A 23,017-nucleotide genomic window follows, 5' to 3' on the forward strand; every position below is an offset into this window, starting at 1 on the left:
AGGTTGACATACAGGGAACATGGACACACGTTTTGTGTTCTGGGCTGCATGTGGCCCTCTGTCTCCCTGCTGTCACTCACACGGTGCCCCTCCCTGACAGCCTCTGGCCTGCTTGTGAATCACTAGAAGAAAGGAGGAACCATTAGAAAAAAAAAAACCGGCAAGGCCTAATTTGTGAACGGCTCTCCTTCCTTTGTCGTCCTCAATTCCATTCCGTAGTTGTTAGTGCACATTGTCTTTAAAACCCTGCACCGCTCCCTCCTTCCAATTGGCAGCGTGTTAGCCCGTGTTGTTGGGTTATATTGACAAGACCCAGACAACTGCATCCAATCCCATTAACTAGATCAGCAGGCATCCAATGAGGCTGAAACAATAACGACAACACCAGCTTCTCAACACAACCTCCTCTCTTTCATTCCCTCTTCTCTATCTGTTGGTCTGTCACGATCAGTCATCATTAATGTCACTATCTTTCACTATTATTATATCACTAGCAAACTATCACTATCACAATCATTCAATCGCTGTTTTTGTCATTCTGTCACCCACACTGTAATTAGGACTATTTCTAAAACTATCACTTGCTCAACAACACTGTCATTCCATTGTCTAACTATCATACTAAGTGTAAATAGAACGGGGCGGAATTGTGTGCATTATTGTGTGAAAGGTGAGGTTAGATTGTGGGTACAAGCTATAAGACCATTCCAGAAAGTAATGTCTCTAGGTATTCTGTAGGGACAAAGTATTTTCTCTTAGTAATGAGCTCCATTACGATCCATTCTTCTAATGAGTTTAATTCCTATCCCATGTGATTCAGGGCTATTGTTTGATCATTAGAATACATTTTCTAAAGCCTTTTCATTTGGGCCTAGTCTCCCAGGTCTCCTAAGTCTTCCGTGTAGGATTAGATTTAGAAATGAAAGCACGCACTATATCTATCTCCAGCTGTGCCGCCTGCGAACAAGTGATCTGCAACAAATGAATAAAACAGGTGACAAAATAAACAAACCCAAAGACGCCAAATGAAGCGAAGCCGCTACACACCTGCAACACACACCTGCACTGATTGGTAGAGGTCACAAAGAACAGTCTCAGTCTTCCTCACACACACTGATTGGTAGAGGTCACAAAGAACACTGTCTCAGTCTTCCTCACACACACACACACACTCTCTCTCTCGGTCTCTCTCTCTCTCTCTCTCTCTCTATTAAATGACATTCAGAAGTGCTTTGTTGGCGAGACACCGGGTCTTTCTTGCCAAGGCAGTTTTGATTTATGTCAAAAGTAAAAACAGAAAGCAGAAATTGTTTCACATGGAGAGGAGCCTGACAGTAAGAGGGACACTTGTCCTGAGGGCAGAATGACTATATTCACTCTGTGGGATCCTTCAGCACATTAAGCATAACTGTACTTTACTATGAAAGGAAAAGAACCAAGAAGGAATACAAGGAATGACTGATCTGGGTTTTTGATTTTTTTCTACTATGAGTCACTCTTGAAGCCACTTCTTCCTTTCTCCCTCTACACTACACCCCCCTTTTATCTCTCACATCTTCCTCCCCCCGATTCTCTCACCCGCAGATTCCCTCCTCTCTAACCTGCTTGTATCTTCTCTTCACCAAGTATTTCTGTCTTCCCCCGTAATTGTAGCTTGTCACTTTTTCCAGACAATGCCTCAGTGTATCTCTGTAAGGCACTCTTTAATTATCCAATAAGGACTTGTGAAAAACCTCCACAGGGTCCTCCATAACTACATGCTGTGGCGTATTGTAGCAGCTCTTAGTGAGCACCTGTCCACAGCATTCCGGAGCACCATCCATGAGTTTTCCCGGGAGATTGACGGTACGGAGCGTCAGCTGGAGCTGGGAAGGCTGTGTCTCACCCAGGCCAACAAACATTTCGGCATGGCCCTGGGAGCACTCTTCGTCCAGAAGTACTTCTCCTCTCACAGTAAGGCTAAGGTAGGCTGCACCTGTCTCGATATCTAACCCCACAAAGCAAGGCCAAGAGACGGTTGCTTCTGTCTCTTCTTTATATATACAGCAGGGCCAAGTTAAGGCTTCCTCAATGTATTCCTCTAGTTATTTGTACATCTGTGAAAGCCAGGCCATGGTTTGTCTTCTTTAATCTCTGTCTGTCTGCTTCTTTCTTGTTTTTGTAACTACACAATATCTAACTGAAAGACCATCTCCTTTTATCCATACCAGTCTAAGCCTTTCATCATGTCACATTTCCCTTGTCGCTCCTATTCTGTAATAGTATCTCTAGTTAATTCAAACCTCTTACCTGCTCATTAGTTAAGCATTTGCCTCTTCCTCTTCTCTGCTGTGCCCAATGCCATCCTTACCTCAACCCCAAAACCCTAGCCCATAGGCAACTAATCTATGAATCAGAAGGTGAAGTTTCCATTTGACGTAAGGGATACCTAATAACTAAATTTCCCTCTGCCACTTCCCCTAACACCAAACATTTGACCTTTTTTTGTCCTCCCTCAGGTACAGGAGCTAGTAGAGGACATAAAGCACTCACTGGACCTACGGCTTCAAGAACTGGACTGGATGGATGAGGTGACCAAAAAAGCAGCCAGAGCCAAGGTCAGCATACCACACTAACGTCAAACAGGCTACTGGATCACAATTCAGGATGAAAGCAGGGGTTCTGTGATTCCGCATCTGTTTCACAGTGGTTTATTACATCCCATCATAGTATCTCACCTAATACTTTCGGAATGTAAAATCCTAATCCTTTCAGAGCACTTGTTGAAACAAAAGTTCTCCAGTGTAATCCCATTTTAACGGTCAGCTTGATTAGCTGGTGATACGTGCGTGGGGGCTAAATATCTTTTTCACTCCCTCACTGTTTTCTTTCTCTCTGTTTCCTAATCTTTCGCAACCCCTCCTCTCTCTCTCCACTATACACTTTCTCAGTTGCAGCACATGATGGTGATGACAGGCTACCCAGACTTTCTATTGAAACCAGAGCTTATAGACCAGGAATATGGGGTGAGATACAGTTGTGCTCAAAGGTTTGAATGCCCCTAGAGAATTAGTAATATAAGTACCATTTATAAAGAAAACATGAGTCATCAGGCAAAACACATGTATTTTATTTCTTATGGGATTCATATTCAACTGTAGGTCATAACAGAATGGCACAATCATAAAACAAAAACATGGCAACAAAGAAAAAAATGAACTGACCCCTGTTCAAAAGTCTGCATACCCTTAGTTCCTAATACTGTGTATTGCCCCCTTTAGCATCAATGACAGTGTGCAGTCTTTTGTAATATTTTGTAATAGCACCGAATTCCTGCAGGTGATATAGCTGCCCATTCGTCTTGGCAAAATGCCTCCAGGTCATCCAAAGTCTTTGGCCGTCTTGAATGAACCGCATGTTTGAGATCTCCCCAGAGTGGCTCAATGATATGAAGGTCAGAAGACTGATGGCCCCTCCAGAACCTTCACCTTTTTCTCCTGTAGCCACTGGAGGGTCAACTTGGCCTTGTGCTTAGGGTCATTGTCGTGCTGGAAAGTCCAAGAGCGTCCCATGCGCAGCTTTCGTGCAGAAGAATGCAAATTGTCTGCCAGTATTTTCTGATAACATGCTCCATTCATCTTGCCATTAATTTTCACCAGATTCCCTGTGCCTTTAGAGCCCACACACCCCCAACACATCAGTGAGCCACCACCATACTTCACAGTGGGGATGGTATTCTGTTCACTATAGACCTTGTCGACCCCTCTCCAAACATAGCGCTTATGGTTGTGACCATAAAGTTGTAATTTGGTCTCATCAGGCGTGTCAAGGTGCTGTGAGGCGTGTCAAGGTGTTGTCGGGCATATTGTAACCGGACTCTTGTGTGGCAAGGCTTCTTTCTGGCATCTTGACCATGCAGCATATTTTTGTTCAAGTATCATCGTATTGTGCTCCTTGAAACAACCACACTGTCTTCTTCCAGAGCAGCCTGTATTTCTCCTGATGTTACCTGTGGGTTTTTCTTTGTATTCCAAACAATTCTGGCAATTTTGTCTGAAATCTTGGTCTACCTGACCTTGGCTTCGTATCAAGAGATCCCTGAATTTTCCACTTCTTAATAAGTGATTGAACAGTACTGACTTGCATTTGCAAGGCTTTGGATATCTTTTTATATCCTTTTGCATCTTTATAAAGTTCCATTACCTTGTTACGCAGTTCTTTTGACAGTTCTTTTCTGCTCCCCATGGCTCAGTATCTAGCCTGGTCAGTGCATCCACGTGAGAGCTAACAAACTCATTGACTATTTATACACAGACACTAAAAGCAATTTAAAAAGCCACAGATGTGGGAAATTCATCTTTAATTGCTATTTTCACCTGAGTGTATCACCTTGTGTTTCTGTAACAAAGCCAAACATTCAAGGGTATGTAAACTTTTGATCAGGGCCATTTGGGTGATGTCTGTTATAATTCTGATTTAAAATGGAGCCAAACAACTATGTGATAATAAATGGCTTCATACAGTGGGGAGAACAAGTATTTGATACACTGCCGATTTTGCAGGTTTTCCCACTTACAAAGCATGTAGAAGTCTGTCATTTTTATCATAGGTACTTTTCAACTGTGAGTGGAATCTAAAACAAAAATCCAGAAAAATCACAATGTATGATTTTTAAGTAATTAATTTGCATTACTGTGTGTGTGTGTGTGTGTGTGTGTGTGTGTGTGTGTGTGTGTGTGTGTGTGTGTGTGTGTGTGTGTGTGTGTGTGTGTGTGTGTGTGCGTGTGTGTGTGTGTGTGTGTCTCCCTCATTGACTCTCTCCATCTCTGTTTTTTATTCGGCAGTTTGATGTGGATGAAAATACCTATTTCAAAAACATTCTCAACAGCATAAAGTTCAACATCAAGATGTCTGTCAAAAAGATCCACAAGCAGGTGGACAAGACAGCGTGAGTGGCACTTTCACCCAGAACTACACGCCCACACACAATGTCCTTTATCCCCCATGATGGAATACATTGCATTTTATGACAAGAGTAATGCAACATATTTATATAACTGATGTACCAAAACATATACAAAATATTTACACAAAATATATCATAAGCTCTTTTGTATAAATGTAAAAAATGTGGTACTACAGTACCAGCAAAGTAGTCAAAACAGACTTTGTGTCTCAACCAACCCTTCAACCACTACTGCTATGTATTTCTTCTTCATCACAAATCTAGTCCTTTTATCATTCATCTCTCACTCGGCACAAAAAAACATGTCCTCATCACTCCAACCCCTCATCTGTCTCTCTATTTCTCTATCCTGCCGCTGTCCATAGGACCATCTGTCATTCCCCCTAGAACAAGGGCATCTCTGAATTTCTAAATTATTAATTTGGGATATGTCCTCAAATCGATGTGCCTGAATTTTAAAACGATTATGATGAAGGGACTGTTTTCTTTACACAGACAGGAACTCTGTATTGGACTAAATATTGGATCCTTTCACCCAAAAAGACCCCCAAGTTTAGAGACAAATTGCCAGTGACACTTGAGAATTATCTGTCTGCCTGTTGTTCGGAGATATCCAGTGAATTGGGCTTAAAAAATAAAATCTGATTAAATTTGTTTCCTCCTCAGGTGGCTTCTTCCCCCTCAGGCACTCAATGCCTATTACCTGCCAAACAAGAACCAGATGGGTGAGTGTGACCCAACCCAAATCACAGCTCTGCACCGACCGGACAACACACTCCTCTCTGGTCAACCCATACAGCCATGTGATGAAGCACAAATAATATATGCATTTACTTGCAGTACACCGACCCTGCTAACCTCCCAACGACCTGCCCACGCTGTTTGTCATCTCCCCCCTCACTTTCCCACATCGCAGCTTCTGCGGGTATCACAGTCTGCCTTGTTGTTTGCATTTACCGTGCAGAAAAATCAATGGCAAGTTTTCAGAGCAGGCAGCAGAGGACAGAGTCAGACAAACACAGCCATCAGACACAAGAGCTCATTTTTCACCCCGCCTCCCCTTCTCATTTCTCTCCCTCTATCCGTCCCACTCTAAAATATCTCCCCCTATCGTTATCTCATGCTCTTATCTCTCCCTCGCCTCAAGTCTTTCCTGCCGGAATCCTTCAGCCCACGTTGTACGACCCAGAGTTTCCACAGTGAGTACAACTCTGAATATTTCTAAGCATTCGCCTGCTGGTAAATTGTTAATTAAGACCTTGATTAGTGGTAGCAAGCGTGGCAGTGAGTAGCATACTGGGCTGGAATGAAATGCTGCACACGGTGAAAAGAAGTGCTTCTCGTTACCATTACTTCTCCCTACCTGATCCCTGGTGCTCTAGGTCTAAACCACTTCCCTGTCACCTTAACAAACACGGCAACCCCCAACTCTCACAGCACGGCATTATTAGTCCATTCACTCACTTCTCCGTAATTCATTACAAGTGATTGTCGCTCCCACACAAATGACCGCGCCACCCATGCATACTGATGAATGTAATATGATATTAGACGTGGCGCAGTGCCTTTCCCGTGGACTTATTACTGCAGTAGCCCCAACCTGCCACAAAGACGGAGTTTGTCCCCGCACTGTTATCGGGCCTCAGGTAATGAAGCCTCAATCAGCGCCTTCTTTATTCAGGTTTGGAGATCGAGGGTATCGACATCCTGTCAGAAAGTCATTTTCAGACTTAGCCATGTGGGTAGCTCCGGGCCATCCCCTCCTCGCATCCCTCTCCATCCGCGCGGCCAGACGCACTACACCACCCACACCGCCCAGCCCTCACACAGCTCAGGTCAAGGAGAGGTGGACGCGGCTTTCACTGTTTCAGCTGTTAAGACACCGACGGGTCTGACAGTGACGTGCATAACGCATCACTGCCCCCTTTAGGAGAGAGACTAGAACTGCAGGCTGAACGTAAATGTTAGGTATAAGTGATTATTTATTCCTTGTCCATGTCCCTCCTCCTTCCAGATCTCTGAACTATGGAGGGATAGGAGCCATCATTGGTCATGAGCTGACACATGGATACGATGACTGGGGTGAGAGGGAGCTTCCTGGTCAAACAAGGGTCCTATAAACCTTTCAATCCAATTGGACATGAACAACAGTAGCCTAATTCCATTAGTAAAACTGTCAGGTAATATCAATTCTGAATACATTTTGTCCACATCCAAATGTGTTCTGTCCACATTGGTCATCCTAAATCAAGTCTCATGACCCAAATCTAAGTGGGCCGTTACTATCGGACCTGCAGCAAGATATGGGCTTCCTGTGTGCCCCTAAGACAACAAATTAAATAAGTCAAATGACCGCAGAGATTAAACGGATATATCTAATTGTACCTAGAGGTATGGTTGAATATTAACCATCAGGCTTAGTGATGCCATTTTTCTCTTAGGCGGCCAGTATGATCGCTACGGCAACCTGAAGCAGTGGTGGACAGAGGAGTCATACAAGAAATTTCAGAAGAAAGCAGAGTGCATCGTCAAACTCTATGACAACTTCACTGTCTACAACCAGAGGGTGGGTGTATGGCTTTTTTTGACAGCTTATTAGAAACATATGCAAGTAATGGTACTTAAGTAATGCTATCTTTCCACTCTGTCTGAAGGTCAATGGCCGTTTGACTCTAGGGGAGAATATAGCAGACATGGGAGGCCTCAAATTGTCTTACTTTGTGAGTGAAATCTTCCTATAGGCTATGCTAGCTGTCAAACACAAGTGATTCATGTCTGTCAGTCACTAGCGACTATTGTCAAGCTCTGCCTGTAAGCCATGGACTCTAGTCTTGTTTATCTAGCTGTGCTTTCTCATTCCTTCCACTCCCTGTCCATTTATCTGGTTCTATCTCATATCTTCCTCCAGGCATATCAGAAGTGGGTCAGAGAACATGGCCCAGAAAGACCTCTCCCTGGACTCAAATACACACATGAACAACTACTCTTCATTGCCTTCGCCCAGGTACACATCAAACTGTGTATAGACTGTTTTTGTGTTTGGAATGGTCATTTATGTGAGTCAATGTACAGTCATAGCAAAGTATTGGCATCATTGCACATTCTTCTAATGTATCAAATTGTCTGTAAAAATACAGTGGAACTGAGTATTGAGCACTGAGTTGGTTACTGGTGGTATGAGTTGAAACTATCATACCTTGTGTCTAAAAGTCAGCTTGAATACTTGTGGCATTATATCGAAGGGCTTCCTCCACCATTTCCAACAATCCTTAGCTTTCAATTTTTGTCATCCAGGGAGGTTAATTATAGTGGCATGGTCCTCTAATAACATCACGTACTGTGACAGGAACATCAAGGTCTCTGGATTTTGATTGTAGCTTTGACAACCATGGTTGGCTAAACTCTTGTGTCTGATGTCTTCAGACCAAATCTCTGGTTCTCTTTCTATTCTTCATCCTCATTGCAGTACACATAATGACACAAAATAGGAGCAAGAGTCCTATTCTCCATTCACAATGGTTGAATGAGGAATTATGTTACAGACACGTACAACTAAGCGAAATTAGAGAATCACCTGCTAAGTAGAGAAACACCTGCTTGAAATCAAATTATTATTTAAGTACTTCCAGAAGGTTCCAAATATATTATCATTTGAGGATTTCTTTGTGGAATAGTTTTGAGTAAATTATTAAGATTTTATATTTTTGTTGAACTGCACACCAGAGAAATATATACAAAACCAAAACATTTGAATTTCAACAGTTATCTAGATGAAATGGTGCATAGAATTTTAATGAACTGCAAGGGTGCAAATACTTTTGAATTTTTACTGAACAAAAATATAAATGAAATATGTAACACTTTCGATACAGTTGATACAAGGCACTCCATCAGAAATCAGTTATGACCCCAAACTCTGGTCAGGTCAAGACCCTGATAATGATGACAAGCATGCAGTCGGGCTTCCCTGAGATGGTTCCTGACAGCGTTTGGCTTAACTTCTTCAGTGGAAACACATTTGCCACAGTTGTCCAGATGGATGATTTCAGACCGTCCCGCAGATGAAGAGAGGTCCTGGGTTGGCGTCGATACAAATGGTCTGCAGTGTTGAGGCTTGGACGTACTCCCATCTTTAGAACTTAGCTGGATGCATCTTACAATAGAAAACATACATATAATTGTCTATCAACAAGGCGGTGGACACCCTCGCTGTCTGCATGTCAATCGCACACTCCTTCAAAAGGAGAGACCTCTGTGTCATTGCACTGATGACCATGCCGTTTAATCAGCTGCTTGTTATGCCGCGCCGGGCAGGTAGACAGATTATCTTGACAACGGTGAAACGCTCTCTAAGACGGATGTCAACATATTTATGCACACGATTGGAGAAGAATAAGCTTTTTGCCCGCATGGTGAATTTCCGGGGGGGTTTATTTCATTAAACACAGGAACAAGACTGTTGCGTTGGTGTTCAAGCGTAATAGATTTACAATGCTGTCGTCTTTCTCCCATCAGAACTGGTGTATGAAGAGACGGTCTCAGTCCATCTACCTGCAGCTGCTGACTGACAAACACGCACCGGAGCACTACAGGTACACGCCCCGACCCCACCTAAACCAATGAAAACCACCCGTCACTGACGGGGCCACACTGAATGGCCGCTCTGATTGGTCTGTGCTCTCTCATTCCCCTCCCCTCGTGCAGGGTGATCGGCAGCGTGTCCCAGTTTGATGAGTTTTCCCGAGTGTTCCACTGTCCGAAGGGTTCCCCCATGCATCCTGTCGACAAATGTTCTGTGTGGTGACCCCCAAACCTAGACCTCGGAGCTCCACTTAGTAAAACTGACCTGAGAGCTGAAAAACCCCTCCTCCGCTAACCAACTGAGGTGTTCTGTTCTGTTTTGCTTTCTCTCATCCTGAGACTACCTTTCTCATTGTTATTTTGAAAGCGAATAATCTCTTCACCACCAGGCAAACCCATGATAACTTGATTGTCTACTCATCATTTAATGTTATATTTTGTCGAGGAGTTGGAAGTTTTAGAAACTTGGGATCACTTTTGGTTTCCACTTGATATGATGTCAATTCATAATCATTTGAATCACTTTTGAAAACCATGATATTCATAGTAGTAAAGATAGTCATCAAATCTAGTTTGATCCAAAAGGTTCAGAACTTTGTGTAAAAAGGGATTGGTACCACACTGCCTGAAAGACAATGAGTGGTGCGGGTGGCACAGAACACCGGGACCCAAGTGTTGCCAGTCAATGTTGTGTTTCCTATTAGTGGAGACTGTGCCTCCACGCAGTCCTCCAGTGTCTGAACAGATTCTCTGGTCTGGTCTCTCCTGTGGCCGACTCCTTCTTGACTGTTGTTGCTTGGTCTTGGCTTTACGGACATCAGTGAAACAGTGTCACTGTGAGTATGTGTGTTTGTACAGTTTTGAAGGTCTTTTGTTATGAGCTGAATCCATAAGTAATCCATCACTTTTGCTCAGGATGTGTAGCTGAATGTGGGACTGTGGCCAAAGTGCTGAAGGATTGTGATGGAACCATGAACTAATGGTGTGTTTGTACCTGTGAGCCTCCACTCGACACTGTACAGCTGTAGCACACCGACCCGGAACAAGACCACGCTCTCCACCAATGGATCACTGTTACCCCACAGTTAGGATTCAGAGGAGTGTATTTCTTTAGACTGATTCATGGACCTGTTGAACAACTTCATCTGTCCTGTGGATAACTTCAATTGGATTACGTCAACTCAAGTGCCCTCCTTGATATGTCGGCAGCACATACTCTCTGTTCATGAACTCTGATTGTCTTTGGCCGGTCCTGCAGAGCAAAGAAGCTTTAAAAGCAAGGAACAATATCATTTGGCATTCCACAGTGACAAATATTCTATATTCTGTATGTACAAAACTGTGAATTATGTCAGAAAAAAAACTGGAAAAAATCATTTGTACAGTGATATTAAAAAACATTATCATTTTGTATAAAGAATCTCCTCATAAAACATGAACAATCTTTGTATACTTATAAATTATATAAAAGGACAAAGTTGTACAGTTCTTATTCTGAAAACAGCATGTTGTGCTCTGATGTTCAAAACCAGCTTTACGAAGATTGACTGTGATAAAAGTGACACCTCATACAGTTCTCAATATTCAGCTGCTATCTCATATGGCTGCTAGTTGCAATCTCATATATCTTGGTGTTCAATGTCTTGAATAAATCCATGGGATCACTGTGTGAGGGCCTGGTTAAGTGTTAGTCTTGTGTGTCAATGTGAATGTGTTAGTGACCGTGACCAACCAGGGTTGTATCTACATGTTAGCGACTGCAACCAACCAGGGTTGTATCTACATGTTAGCGACTGCGACCAATCAGGGTTGTATCTACATGTCAGCGAATGTGGCCCACCAGGGTTGTATCTACATGTTAGCGACTGCGACCAACCGGGGTTGTATCTACATGTTAGCGACTGCGACCAACCGGGGTTGTATCTACATGTTAGCGACTGCGACCAACCGGGGTTGTATATACATGTTAGCGACTGCGACCAATCGGGGTTGTATATACATGTTAGCGACTGCGACCAACCAGGGTTTTATCTACATGTTAGCGACTGCGACCAACCGGAGTTGTATCTACATGTTAGCGACTGTGGCCCACCAGGGTTGTATCTACATGTTAGCGACTGCGACCCACCAGGGTTGTATCTACATGTTAGCGACTGCGACCAACCGGGGTTGTATATACATGTTAGCGACTGCGACCAACCAGAGTTGTATCTACATGTTAGCGACTGTGGCCCACCAGGGTTGTATCTACATGTTAGCGACTGCGACCAACCGGGGTTGTATCTACATGTTAGCGACTGCGACCAATCGGGGTTGTATCTACATGTCAGCGACTGTGGCCCACCAGGGTTGTATCTACATGTTAGCGACTGTGGCCCACCAGGGTTGTATCTACATGTTAGTGACTGTGGCCCACCAGGGTTGTATCTACATGTTAGCGACTGTGGCCCACCAGGGTTGTATCTACATGTTAGCGACTGTGGCCCACCAGGGTTGTATCTACATGTTAGCGACTGTGGCCCACCAGGGTTGTATCTACATGTTAGCGACTGTGGCCCACCAGGGTTGTATCTACATGTTAGCGACTGTGGCCCACCAGGGTTGTATCTACATGTTAGCGACTGTGGCCCACCAGGGTTGTATCTACATGTTAGCGACTGTGGCCCACCAGGGTTGTATCTACATGTTAGCAACTGTGGCCCACCAGGGTTGTATCTACATGTTAGCGACTGAGGCCCACCAGGGTTGTATCTACATGTTAGCGACTGAGGCCCACCAGGGTTGTATCTACATGTTAGCGACTGTGGCCCACCAGGGTTGTATCTACATGTTAGCGACTGTGGCCCACCAGGGTTGTATCCACGTGCAATGAGAGCCTGCTCCCTCTTGGTCTCCCATCGTTGTATGGTGGCTGCCCATCTCTCCAACTCTTCTGGTTCCTGCGACTTGATATCACACCAAACCTGGAACAAGAAAACATTGAGGAACTTACGAGTCCATGCTCAAAACCACTCTCTCTTCTGTTCAGGTCTATACCTCCATAGACGCAGGGCAACGGTGTCTTTTAGACAACACCAGTCTGTGAGAAGACACAGGGTAACTCACACCTCAGGCCATTTTCATAAAGTGTCTGACATTATTTGACATAAAGTGTCTGAGTTATTTGGATCACAAAAACGATGTTGGAAAAACACACAAGGGGATTTAATAAAGTGTGTGCTTATGAAACTGCTCAGGGCAAAGGAGTGACAGCAATTCACCAATACAAAACGGGATGGTTTATTCGTTTGAATGATGTTTCCAGCAATAGTTCCGCAAGTTGTTGCTAACTTTGGTGGATGGCTTTAAATCGATACTACAATGAAACATTTCTATGCAGCAAATTTACTTAATGTCTCGATACCTCCTTTTTTTATTAGAAATCCCTTTCCTAGAAAAATGCAAGCAGTCCGCCTGGAATCAAAATAATTCTCAGCTCTTTAAATCCTCTCCAGAGATCCAAACGTTTACCCGATAGTGCTTTTCAGCTAAGAGGCTTTCTCAGATGATGTGAGGCCCTAAATATTTGATAAGTTAATGAATAGCTGTAATTCTAACTCCTACGGATTGGACAATTTTCTGAATTTCACAGACAGTTAAGTCATACTTTTCATTGAGTGATTTAAGCAATACATAGCACCCTAGAGTCCAGCATCTTTCAATGAATTTAATGGAGTCACGTTTGGGAGAGCTCTGGTAAAGAGGAACCATTGAAACGCCAAACAAAAGAGTCCCGAGAAGCTTAAGAGGACTGCACACATATGGCATTATCAGTGAGAGTTAATGAAGTCATATTAGAGAAAAGCACCTTTCCATTGTGATGGCAATGGTGTTCAGTCTCTTCACTGGTCCCTGGGGCATGGTGTTCAGTCTCTTCACCGGTCCCTGGGGCATGGTGTTCAGTCTCTTGCGGTTCCTTGTTCCCATTATATCTGTTTGGCTCTGCATCTTCCTTCAGGTTGTTGAACTTGAAGTGGAACCAACTGTGAGCTTCCTCTAGGTTCGCTGATATCTGAGGTTGAATAAAAGTAAGACTTTGCTAATGAATGCCAACAGACTGATTGAGAAAATTCCAGATTAATCCTGAGGTGCAGAGCATGTATCATTGTTTATGATCCCCATTTGGTCAGCCCAAGCAGCAGCTACTCTTCCTGAGGTCCACAAAACACCAAGGATACAACACTGATACATTGATAGACCAGACCAAGTCCAACAAACTTAAAATACAATTGCTTCATTAGTTTTTTGCTGTTTGCTTGAGTAACTTTAGGTGGTGAGAATTCTTACTTGCTGTGACTCCAGGCTGACCTCTTTCAGTTTCTGCTCTGCCTTGTCTTTGGCCTCAAGCAGCTTCTCGATGCTCACCTCCAGCCTCTGCTAGGACAGTCACAGAAACACACATAAAGAATTTAAAGTAGACTGACTGTTGCTCAATACTTCAACTTTACTGTCATAAAGCAAAAGAGATAAAAAGTCATTTAAATTAGTCTTGCTTATGACAAACAAGAGATAGACAACCACTTCTAACCTGACACTTGTCTTGCATTGCACATCTCAACTCTCTCTCTGCCTTTAACTCCTCCTTCTGGATCAGGTGACTCTGGAAACAGACACGACAGCGGTGGCTGGTGGATTCCATACTGCAAACATTCACCAGTTTAGGAAGGGTGTGGGTGGTTTCTTACCTGCAGAAAATTCTTCTGAGATTTATCCTTCAAGACCTCAAGGGTTTTTCTTTTTGCCTCCATGTCCTGAAAGCAGAGGGGGAAGACAAGAAGGGGACAGACAAATGAGTCAGAGTTAAGGACAGGGTTTATATTAAAGTGTAGTAAGCTACTGTCGATGCCTTTATTGTCTTTGTGTTGCTCAGAGCTGCTCTGTTATCCTGGTGTTGCCGGAGCCGTGTCTTCTGATCTCTGAGACAGGCTTTCTGATTGGACACCACTTTCTCCAACTCTGAGATCTTCTCCCGCAGCTCCCGGTTGGCTCTGGAGAGGTCATCTGACTTTAATGATGAGTCCTCTAGTGCCTTTCTCAACTGAAGAGAGACACAGACAGAAATAAAAGAGAAATAAAGAGAAGGACGAGGAACGAGGGGGGATGATATTTCAGAGTTCGGGCAGATGGTGGACAGTAGTGATGACGTGTGTGAGAGTGCATTACCTCTGAGATTTCTCTCTGTGACAGACTCTTTGCTAATTCCCTCTCTTTCTTCATATGACGCTTCATAGTTTCAAGACGCTCTGACAATTGACCAATCTCTGCCCTAGTCTCAAGCAGTTCTGACTCTCTAAAAAACATGCAACACAGGCACATGACTTCAACATTTCCACAAAGTAGCCATCCATATTTAAACATATTTTAACGTAGCCAATCGAACGGCCACTGTAAACGACCTCATTGGTTACCTCAGTTTGCTGCTGTTCTGGTATTGGTGTCTAGCTTGGTCGAAGTTGGCCTGCAGAGTGCTGTTGGCCAGCACAGCCTGCTCTAAACTCTGGGCAAGCTTCTTGTTGTCCAGCCTTGTCACATCCAGGGCTTTCCGCAAAGACTCCACCTGGGAAATAAATGAATAAGTCCTTTTAAACTACCACTAGTACTAAAAGCTGTTTGTAGGGTATATGTGTGTGTGTGTGTGTGTGTGTGTGTGTGTGTGCATGTGCTTATGACTCATTAATGAAGCAGTTACCATTTCGGTTTTCTCAGAGTGAGTAGTTGTCATGATATCTTGGAGTTTCTGCACCTCTAACTGGAGTCTTTGAATCTTTCTCTGAGCCTGCAGTCTGACAAAGAAATGGGTTATTTCAACATACACTCTGTTGTCTCGCGTCAGATGGCATCATTGTAGGACACAGGAGTCTCCAGGAGCCATCTGTCTGGCAAACGACTTACAGAGAGAGATCAGTGCAAACGGCCATCTGACGCAACACAATGACACACAAGCACAACCTAGACATGCACATTTTTCGGTCCTTGTGGGGATCATTTTCCCTTATGGGGAAACAGTGAAGCTAACCACTATCGATAACTTTTAACTCCTTAACTCCAATTATAACTTGGATGTAAATGAACTCCTTTTCCTCACAGGGACTGGCTAAACGTACTGTCCGGGTATCTTCCGTCCAGTACAGTGACACCCACACAAACATATACACACAGCACTACCTCTCTCACCTGAGAGTGACCAGCTCCTGCTCTCGTCCTCCCAACTCCTGCTGTAGAGTCTCAGTGTTGTGTTGCAGACGGGAGTGGGAGGCCAAAACACTCTCCAGGGTCTGAGTCACATTGCCCCCTCCCTGGTGAGAAACTCCCAGCCTGACCTCTAACTCGCTCAGCTACAGAACAAACACACAGAGCAGATTGGTGTGGGTTAGCGCCGGGCTAAAGCTCACAGCCGTTAGCTCTCCAGAAGCAAGAGCAGGTAAAATGTCCTTTGGCCCTCAGACCTTGTCCTGGTGCCGCTCCTGCAGCTGGTCCAGACATCCCCTCAGGATCCGGCTGTCCATCAGAGCCTTGTTTCTGGCTGCCACCGCCGACACCAACTCCCCTTGGGCCTGTCTGAGCTGAGCCTCCAGCTCTTGACAGGTTAACTTCAGTGTTTTCATTTCAGAGCTGACCTGATGAGGACCAGACGTGTGTGTTGGCGAGTCAACTCGTTTTTATTGCATCAATACCTTCCTACATAAAAGGCTTTCAGTGACAAGCTCATTAAACAGGCGAAGGTTATTGCCACTAAGACATGGCATTCCTGGCCACTTAAAAAGGCTAACAGTGTGGCCTCCAGATTACAGGCCAGCCTGAGAAGGGGCCAAAGTAACTGCTCTGTGGAGACGGTGCTTCGGTTTCCTTGATTGTCCCCATGTCAACGACTAGTGATATGGCTCCAGTCATCTGTGGTGTGAATAGTAGATACAAAACATCATAGTTGTGTGTGTTTAGTGTGTGGTACCTGATTGCACTTATTCTTTAACACAGAGCTCCGCTTGCATTGTTGGACACTTTCGGCCCGGGCATCTCTTAACTCTCGTACCTCGTCCTGTAGTTGGTCCACCTTGGTCTGGTTGACCGGGGGAGCAAAGGAAGAAACCGACTTCAACAAGAGGTATGGAGGAATACAGACAGCCAGAGTGGAAAAGCATTACCTGCAGTGAACCGTTCTCATAGGCCAGTGTGTTCTTACTGTCTGTCAGCTCCTTGAGCATTTGCTCCACCTGCAGCTGAGCATTCTGAGTAAAGGAAAGAGCACACATTGAGACATGAGGGAAATAGGAAACAGTCAGGATGAACAATAAAAGTATGATACTAACACACATTGACTATGGATGTGACCCCAGTCTCTAGATACTAACCTGCTGGTGCTCAATGGCAGTCAGCTTTCCCATGAGCCTCCTGTTCTCCTCCTCCTGCTTCTGAAATGTGACTGTATCCAGCTGTCAATCAAACCAGTTGAAAAGTGGACAGAGGACAGAAAGCCAGGTTCAGAAAATAAGTTCAGGTTGAAACCCAAATGCCTGTTTACAACACTCTGAGAAACATCTCTTTCTTTGTCAGAGATAGTTGCCAGTACAGTACCTTGACTTTAGCGAGTTGTGTTACCAGAGAATTTTTTTCACCCTCTAGCTTGGTGACCAGTATGCACATCTGTTACCCAAAAAGAGAGAAATACTTAATTTTTACATACATCTCTGCACAAAAAAAAAAGAAGAAACTTGTACGCACATGAACATTATCATATGTATTGAAGAAACAACGCAGGTGCACCTCAGTCTTTGCGCTATCCCTGTCTTGCCTCATGACCTCCCCTTCCTTTACAGATGCGGTCAGCTCCCCCCGAAGTCTCTCAATGGTACATTCCAAGAGCTCCTGCTGAGCAACTGCTTTCTCCTGGGCAACGGTGGAACTCTGCAGAAGCTGGTTATGGTCTACCTTAAGAGTCTCTCTGTGAAACAGAGTTAGAGGCTCTTATTCCTGGATGTGTGTGGCCAGCATTAGTATTGAGACCTTTTCAATCTTATTCATGTGAATTCAGTTAGTCTCAACACCCACAGTTCCATCTTTAGTTTAACTTTATCTGATAGCGCCCCCTGCAGTTCTGCCTGGATGTTGCGCCTGGCTGCTTCCAGTAGGAGGTCTTGCTCTTCCAGCTGCTTGGACACACGATACCTCTCTGTCTGGAAAAAAAGACAAAGAAAGAGAATAACATGTAGCCTGTACTAGTGAGGAGATGTGTGTTTGTGTGCAAGGCTAAAGACGGTACCTTAATGCTAGCTTGGTGTTCAGTCTGTAGTCTGGAATTCTCCATAGTAAGAGAACGTAGGGCAGAGTTCAACTCAGAGCACTGACACTCCAACTGGCTGTTTAAAGCCTGAGAGTGAGAGAGACTATTTTAGTATAGTACGTGTACTTGGTCATTCAATTCTAGTATCTAGTACCACTCACCAGGACTTGGTCAGCCGTTGTCTTCAGGTTTCCTATATCTTTCAAATGCCCGCTGTTCTCCCGCTGCTGTGTCTGCAGAGCTAGCCGTACACACTGCAGACACAATACACACCTTACACACTCTGCAAACACACCGCACACCCATGAACACACACGCTGCATACACAACCCCATATGTTGATTTGATCAACCCATTTGTTGATTAATATCATTCATAACAAAAAACAAGTGCCTTTGACTTACTTTAAGTTCACCTGTCAACTCCAAAACAAGGGAATCTTTCACCTCTGTTTAAAGGATCAAGAGATCAAACAATTAATTATGTACATGAAACCTGATTCAAAATCAACAACACATGAAAAAAGTGAGAGAAAAAAAACAGACACTTCAACTCCCACAATCCAGTGTTGCTGACCTGCCTGCCCTTTAAGCTGATCACATTGCTCCTGCAGCATGTGGGCTCTGTCCTCCACCTCCTGCAGCCTCTGTCTGGTGGTCTGTCCGTCAAAGCTCAGTGCATGGCAGTTTGCCTGCGCGATCTGGGACTGGGGAACAGCATATCAAAGGTTCTACCGGTTTTCCTTCTTTCTTTTACTCCACCTGTATTCCTGCACATCCACTGCCGTACCTGTCTTCTCTCCCACTCCACCACTCCCTCCAGCTCCTCCACCCTCTGAAGCAGTGCGTGGTTGGATTTCTCGTTCTCCAAAGATCGAACACACTCTTGGTACACCTGAGCCTTCAGCTAAAAGGGATGGAGGACATGAGAGCTGAAGAAGCTGCTAGAAAGAAAATCGATCCATACTGTATCTATCGACCGAAGGCTGACCGGCTTCCCGAAGCTGTCCCCGTTTCCTCATGGCGACCTCACCTGCAGCACCTTCTCACTCATCTCAACATTGACCGTCTTCAGCTCCTCCGCGGCCAGTGCCACATCCATCTGCAACAACAGTACCAGAACTTAGAAACACCCCCATCAGAGATGGTGCTAAATGAAAAGGTGGATGATTGCTGTACACTGCTGGCTGAGCGATGGGAACTTGGTTGGTTCTGGTACCTTGGAGGCCGTTGCAACCTCCAGGGCCTCTTCTAGTTCCTGCACCTCCCCCTGGGCCTTGTCCCTGTCCAGGTAGGCCTGGCGGAGCTGGTCCCTAAGCCGCATCACCTCCCTCCTGGAGGCCCGCTGCTCCTCCTCACTCTCCCTCTGTAGTGTGGATATCTGCTCCTTCAGTCGAGCTGCACAGGCATAATTAGGACAGAGGACACAGGTGTGTGTGTGTGTGTGTGTGTGTCAGTCAGAGAGAAAAGGATCAAGCCAAAAGCAGACAGATCTTGTCAAAATTCTAAATACAGTGGCAGGAAAAGTTTAGGGTACAATTTGAAAAAACACATCAGTAATTTTTATATTAAGACGTTGCTAGTCATTACCTGAGTGTGAAGGATCCAGTTCTCTCTCAGTTGAGAAACGGAACGTGGCGAGCTTGAGTGTCTGCAGGAGGCTCTCCATGCGACACACTCTACTCACTAGCCCATCACACTGGCGCCACAGTAGTCCCTCTCCCCCGGGCTCTCTCAGCGCATGGTGCATCTTCAGGGGGCTAACTGGGCGCTGGATGAGGTCTCCTTCCACCCTCTCCAGAATCTGCTCTCTGGACACTCCCAGACTGACCATGTCTCTGACGAGTGCCTCTGCCTGCTCCTCAGCCATCAGGAGGCGCTGGTGTAGCAAGGACAACGCCTCCGGGGCTGTGGCCCCAGCATCCAGGGGCGGGATCACTGAGCGGGACATGACTGCAGAACGGTGTGTGGAAATTCACACATTTGCGTTGAAGCATTTGAACGAAACAACCACTTCACAGCACGTTCCGCATATTGGTTGCACTAAACATCCGCAAGTGCAATTCATGGTTACTAATCTAACCAATATATTTATAGATATAAGGTACAATGTAAACAAACTCGGTGTCTCCCAACACGCTATTCATGCGGAAACTAAACAATAACGTGCGCAACTTGAACTAGCTAATACAGTAGCTTCGATAAATCACAGCAACATGCTGGGTAATTGTTCGATAGAAAGCCATCTCGCCATGTCAAAGAATTTGTCAAGCAATTGCGTAATGCTGTCATTGTGTGAAAGAGTCAAAATGTACCCATTCTAGAAAATATAAATACAATTTAGTTACACATTGTGCTTCTACAATAATAGTGCCGCTTACCAGAACTTTATCGCAGCTACTTCCTGCACTTGTTTCTATAGCGACGCGTCTACAGCTTCCTCCAGCTTTCAAATTAACCGCACTTTGATCCCGCCCATGACCGCAGCTGGTGCTGCTGTCTGCAAGCAAGCAAGTTTATTTATATAGCACAATTCATACATCGAAGCAATTCAATGTGCTTTACAAAGGAAAATATATGAAAGTACAATAACATAAAAACAAATACTCAAATGAAAACATCAGAACGAATGAAAACACAATAATAATATAAAATACAATACGAAAACATATAAAGATTAAAAATGGGATACAAACATAGGAAGTTATAAGGCTAAACAGTGTAGTTAAGTTTAAGTGTTCAGTCATAGGCACGTGAAAAGAAAAGTGTTTTTAACCTGGATTTAAAAATGGATGTGTTTGGGGCACGTCTAAGATCTTCTGGTAGTTTATTACAGTTGTGTATAGCATAAGTGCTAAACGCAACTTCTCCATGTTTAGTCTGGACTCTGCCCTCTACTAGCTGACCTGTGTTCATGGATCTAAGAACCCTGCTCCGTTTACATTCTTCAAACATATCAGAAATGTATTCGGGTCCTAAACCATTCAGAAATGTATAAACTAAAAGCACCACTTTGAAATCTATTCTGTAACTGACTGGAAGCCAATGCAAAGATATAAGAACCGGAGTGATGTGCTCTGTTCTCTTGATCCTGGTTAACGTTATAGCAGCAGCATTCTGAATGAGCTGCAGCTGTTTTAGTCTTTTTCGGGAGTCCAGTTAAGAGGCCATTACAGTAGTCAACCCTACTAGAGATAAAAGCATGGATGAGCTTCTCTTGGTCTTTTTGGGACACCAAGCCTTTGATTCTGGCTATATTTTTTAGATGATAGAATGCTGTTTTGGTGACCGCTTTGATATGACTGTTATATGTGAGGTCTGAGTTGATCAGAATCAGTATTCAGCCTTATATCCTTTAAAACTTTAATCAGGGCCGTTTCATTACTGCGGTGCGGTCACTGCCTGAAATTTTTGAGGTCACAAAATTAAAAATGGTAAAATATATATACTTTTAAGTCTGATGGCAGTGTGTGGAGACAGCAAGTGGAAGCTTTAAGATGTCGAACTGTTTCTTCTAGGGATTGTTGATCAAGTTATATCTTGGTGGTCGTGGTGACAGTACAGAGTCCTTGTTAGACTGTGTAGTTCTGATGTTCCGTCTAATACTTATAATTATTTCGCTAAAGAAACATGCAAATTCATTACATTTCACAGTGGACATGAGTTCTGATGCTATCTGCTTTATTGGGTTTGTAAGCTTGTCGACCATGACAAATAGAGTGCAGGTATTATTTATATTCTTGTTGATCATTCCCGATTAATGTTGCTGTCTGGCCCTGCGTAACTCATTGTTGATGGAATGTATCTTTGAATAGGGCAGCCACTCCTCCTACCATTTCGACACGTATTCATATAGACATATTTTTCGGGTGCTGTCTCGTTAAGAATTGCAGCACTACAATCTTGTTAGCCACGTTTCAGTGTGAAACATAAAATCTAGATTGTAGGATATTATAATGTCATTTACCAAGAATGATTTGTTGGCGAGAGATCTGATATTAAGTAAAGCCAGCTTAAAAGATATAATAGGGGTTCCTGGACATGTTACAGTTAACAGATTAGACAAGTTTACTTTATGGGTTGCATGCTCACGGTTCTTTCTATTTCTAATCAACACAGGAATAGAGATACTGGTTCCTAGCTTGTACTCAAAACAGTCGGCATTGCTTTTTTCACAATAGCAGGGACCCGAAGCACATCACCGAGTATATTCTGTGCTCAGTGGAAATAAAGGACAAGGTTGTTGAGGATGTGGCAGTTGTCTAAGCAATCATTTTACATGGTGGGGAGGAGTGGGATATAGGGAAAGATGAGCTCTGCACTCTTTGTTTAGAACTAGCTCCCTGATTGGTCAGTGTGGTAGAGGGGGAGTGTGATAGAGGGGGAGTGTGGTGAAGGGGGCAGGTGGAGCTCTACCCCCATTTGGGACACGGTCAACTTCTGGAAGCATTGGGTGATTTTAGTTAGAGGATCAGGAGAGGGGGAGTGGATACTCTGCCTATGAGTACTGTCCTTCATGCTTATCTTGTTTGGGAATGGCATTCCAAGAGCGTGACGTATGTTGGCACCAAGCAGCCGGCATCCCATGATGTTTGGATGAACCCCACCAGGTCTAAAGCGGTCTTTACAGTTCCAAAAAATATTGAAATTGTCAATAAACCTTATCCCGTGGTTGAGGCATGCCGATGTCAGCCACGTATTCAGCCCAAGGAATCTGCTAAAAGATTAAATTCCTTTCCCCAAGGAAAGGAATTGCAAGTCTGGAGCAATTGCTGGGTTATTTTGTTTATTGCGTATCTAACAATGTAAAAGATTTTTACAACTTATCAAATTTTATTGACCCTTATTTTCATATCCGGTCTGCCATAAACAAACATATACGACTTTCAAAAGCAGTTAATTTCTGGTTATACTAGCAATTTCCAGTCATTATTACAGTGGGGAGAACAAGTATTTGATACACTGCCGATTTTGCAGGTTTTCCTACTTACAAAGCATGTAGAGGTCTGTCATTTTTTATCATAGGTTCACTTCAATTGTGAGAGATGAAATCTAAAATCCAGAAAATCACATGATTTTTAAACAATTAATTTGCATTTTATTGCATGACATAAGTATTTGATTACAAACCAACCAGTAAGAATTCCGGCTCTCACAGAGCTGTTCGTTTTTCTT

General features: G+C 43.9%; 3 protein-coding genes across 10 annotated transcripts in view; 1 reads left to right on the forward strand and 2 right to left on the reverse strand.

Annotated features, from left to right (window-relative positions):
• LOC105015297 (endothelin-converting enzyme-like 1) overlaps window positions 1–11,925 on the forward strand; it is a 27,052-nt gene extending 15,127 nt beyond the window's left edge. For 4 of the 5 annotated variants that reach the window (XM_020051002.2, XM_020051001.2, XM_020050997.2 and 1 more), the window contains 12 exons: window positions 1,742–1,964; window positions 2,499–2,597; window positions 2,931–3,005; window positions 4,824–4,927; window positions 5,612–5,670; window positions 6,093–6,144; window positions 6,960–7,027; window positions 7,387–7,511; window positions 7,600–7,665; window positions 7,854–7,949; window positions 9,461–9,537; window positions 9,650–11,918. In XM_020051002.2, the coding sequence (XP_019906561.1) occupies window positions 1,742–1,964; window positions 2,499–2,597; window positions 2,931–3,005; window positions 4,824–4,927; window positions 5,612–5,670; window positions 6,093–6,144; window positions 6,960–7,027; window positions 7,387–7,511; window positions 7,600–7,665; window positions 7,854–7,949; window positions 9,461–9,537; window positions 9,650–9,749 (1,144 nt within the window). In that variant the 3' untranslated portion in view covers window positions 9,750–11,918. Of the gene's footprint in view, window positions 1–1,741; window positions 1,965–2,498; window positions 2,598–2,930; window positions 3,006–4,823; window positions 4,928–5,611; window positions 5,671–6,092; window positions 6,145–6,959; window positions 7,028–7,386; window positions 7,512–7,599; window positions 7,666–7,853; window positions 7,950–9,460; window positions 9,538–9,649 lie in introns of all 5 variants that reach the window. The other variant, XR_004576106.1, reaches the window with a different exon arrangement.
• LOC109616328 (coiled-coil domain-containing protein 150-like) lies at window positions 10,634–14,359 on the reverse strand. Of its 4 annotated transcripts, none has more exons than XM_029122182.2 (6): window positions 14,251–14,359; window positions 14,094–14,165; window positions 13,853–13,939; window positions 13,374–13,577; window positions 12,375–12,489; window positions 10,634–10,794 (listed from the first exon to the last, which is right to left on the reverse strand). In XM_029122182.2, the coding sequence occupies exons 1-6, from the start codon at window positions 14,311–14,313 to the stop codon at window positions 10,703–10,705; spliced, it is 633 nt and encodes a 210-aa protein (XP_028978015.1). In that variant the 5' UTR covers window positions 14,314–14,359; the 3' UTR covers window positions 10,634–10,702. The 4 variants fall into 4 exon arrangements, with proteins under 4 accessions (XP_028978015.1, XP_028978011.1, XP_028978017.1 ...); XM_029122178.2 differs by having other exon boundaries at window positions 13,853–13,942; XM_029122184.2 differs by having other exon boundaries at window positions 10,701–10,778; window positions 13,853–13,942.
• LOC105015661 (coiled-coil domain-containing protein 150) lies at window positions 14,329–20,306 on the reverse strand. The gene is made up of 21 exons (XM_020050994.2): window positions 20,224–20,306; window positions 19,433–19,795; window positions 19,062–19,240; window positions 18,876–18,944; window positions 18,633–18,749; window positions 18,420–18,549; window positions 18,248–18,291; window positions 18,005–18,097; window positions 17,823–17,930; window positions 17,612–17,736; window positions 17,327–17,504; window positions 17,138–17,206; window positions 16,915–16,995; window positions 16,708–16,791; window positions 16,515–16,622; window positions 16,012–16,182; window positions 15,740–15,900; window positions 15,255–15,348; window positions 14,974–15,122; window positions 14,729–14,855; window positions 14,329–14,603 (listed from the first exon to the last, which is right to left on the reverse strand). The coding sequence occupies exons 2-21, from the start codon at window positions 19,791–19,793 to the stop codon at window positions 14,379–14,381; spliced, it is 2,673 nt and encodes an 890-aa protein (XP_019906553.2). The 5' UTR covers window positions 19,794–19,795; window positions 20,224–20,306; the 3' UTR covers window positions 14,329–14,378.
• Window positions 20,307–23,017: the final 2,711 nt, after the last annotated feature.

The sequence above is a fragment of the Esox lucius genome, chromosome 1 (genome assembly GCF_011004845.1).
Source record: "Esox lucius isolate fEsoLuc1 chromosome 1, fEsoLuc1.pri, whole genome shotgun sequence".
Classification (NCBI taxonomy): domain Eukaryota; kingdom Metazoa; phylum Chordata; class Actinopteri; order Esociformes; family Esocidae; genus Esox; species Esox lucius.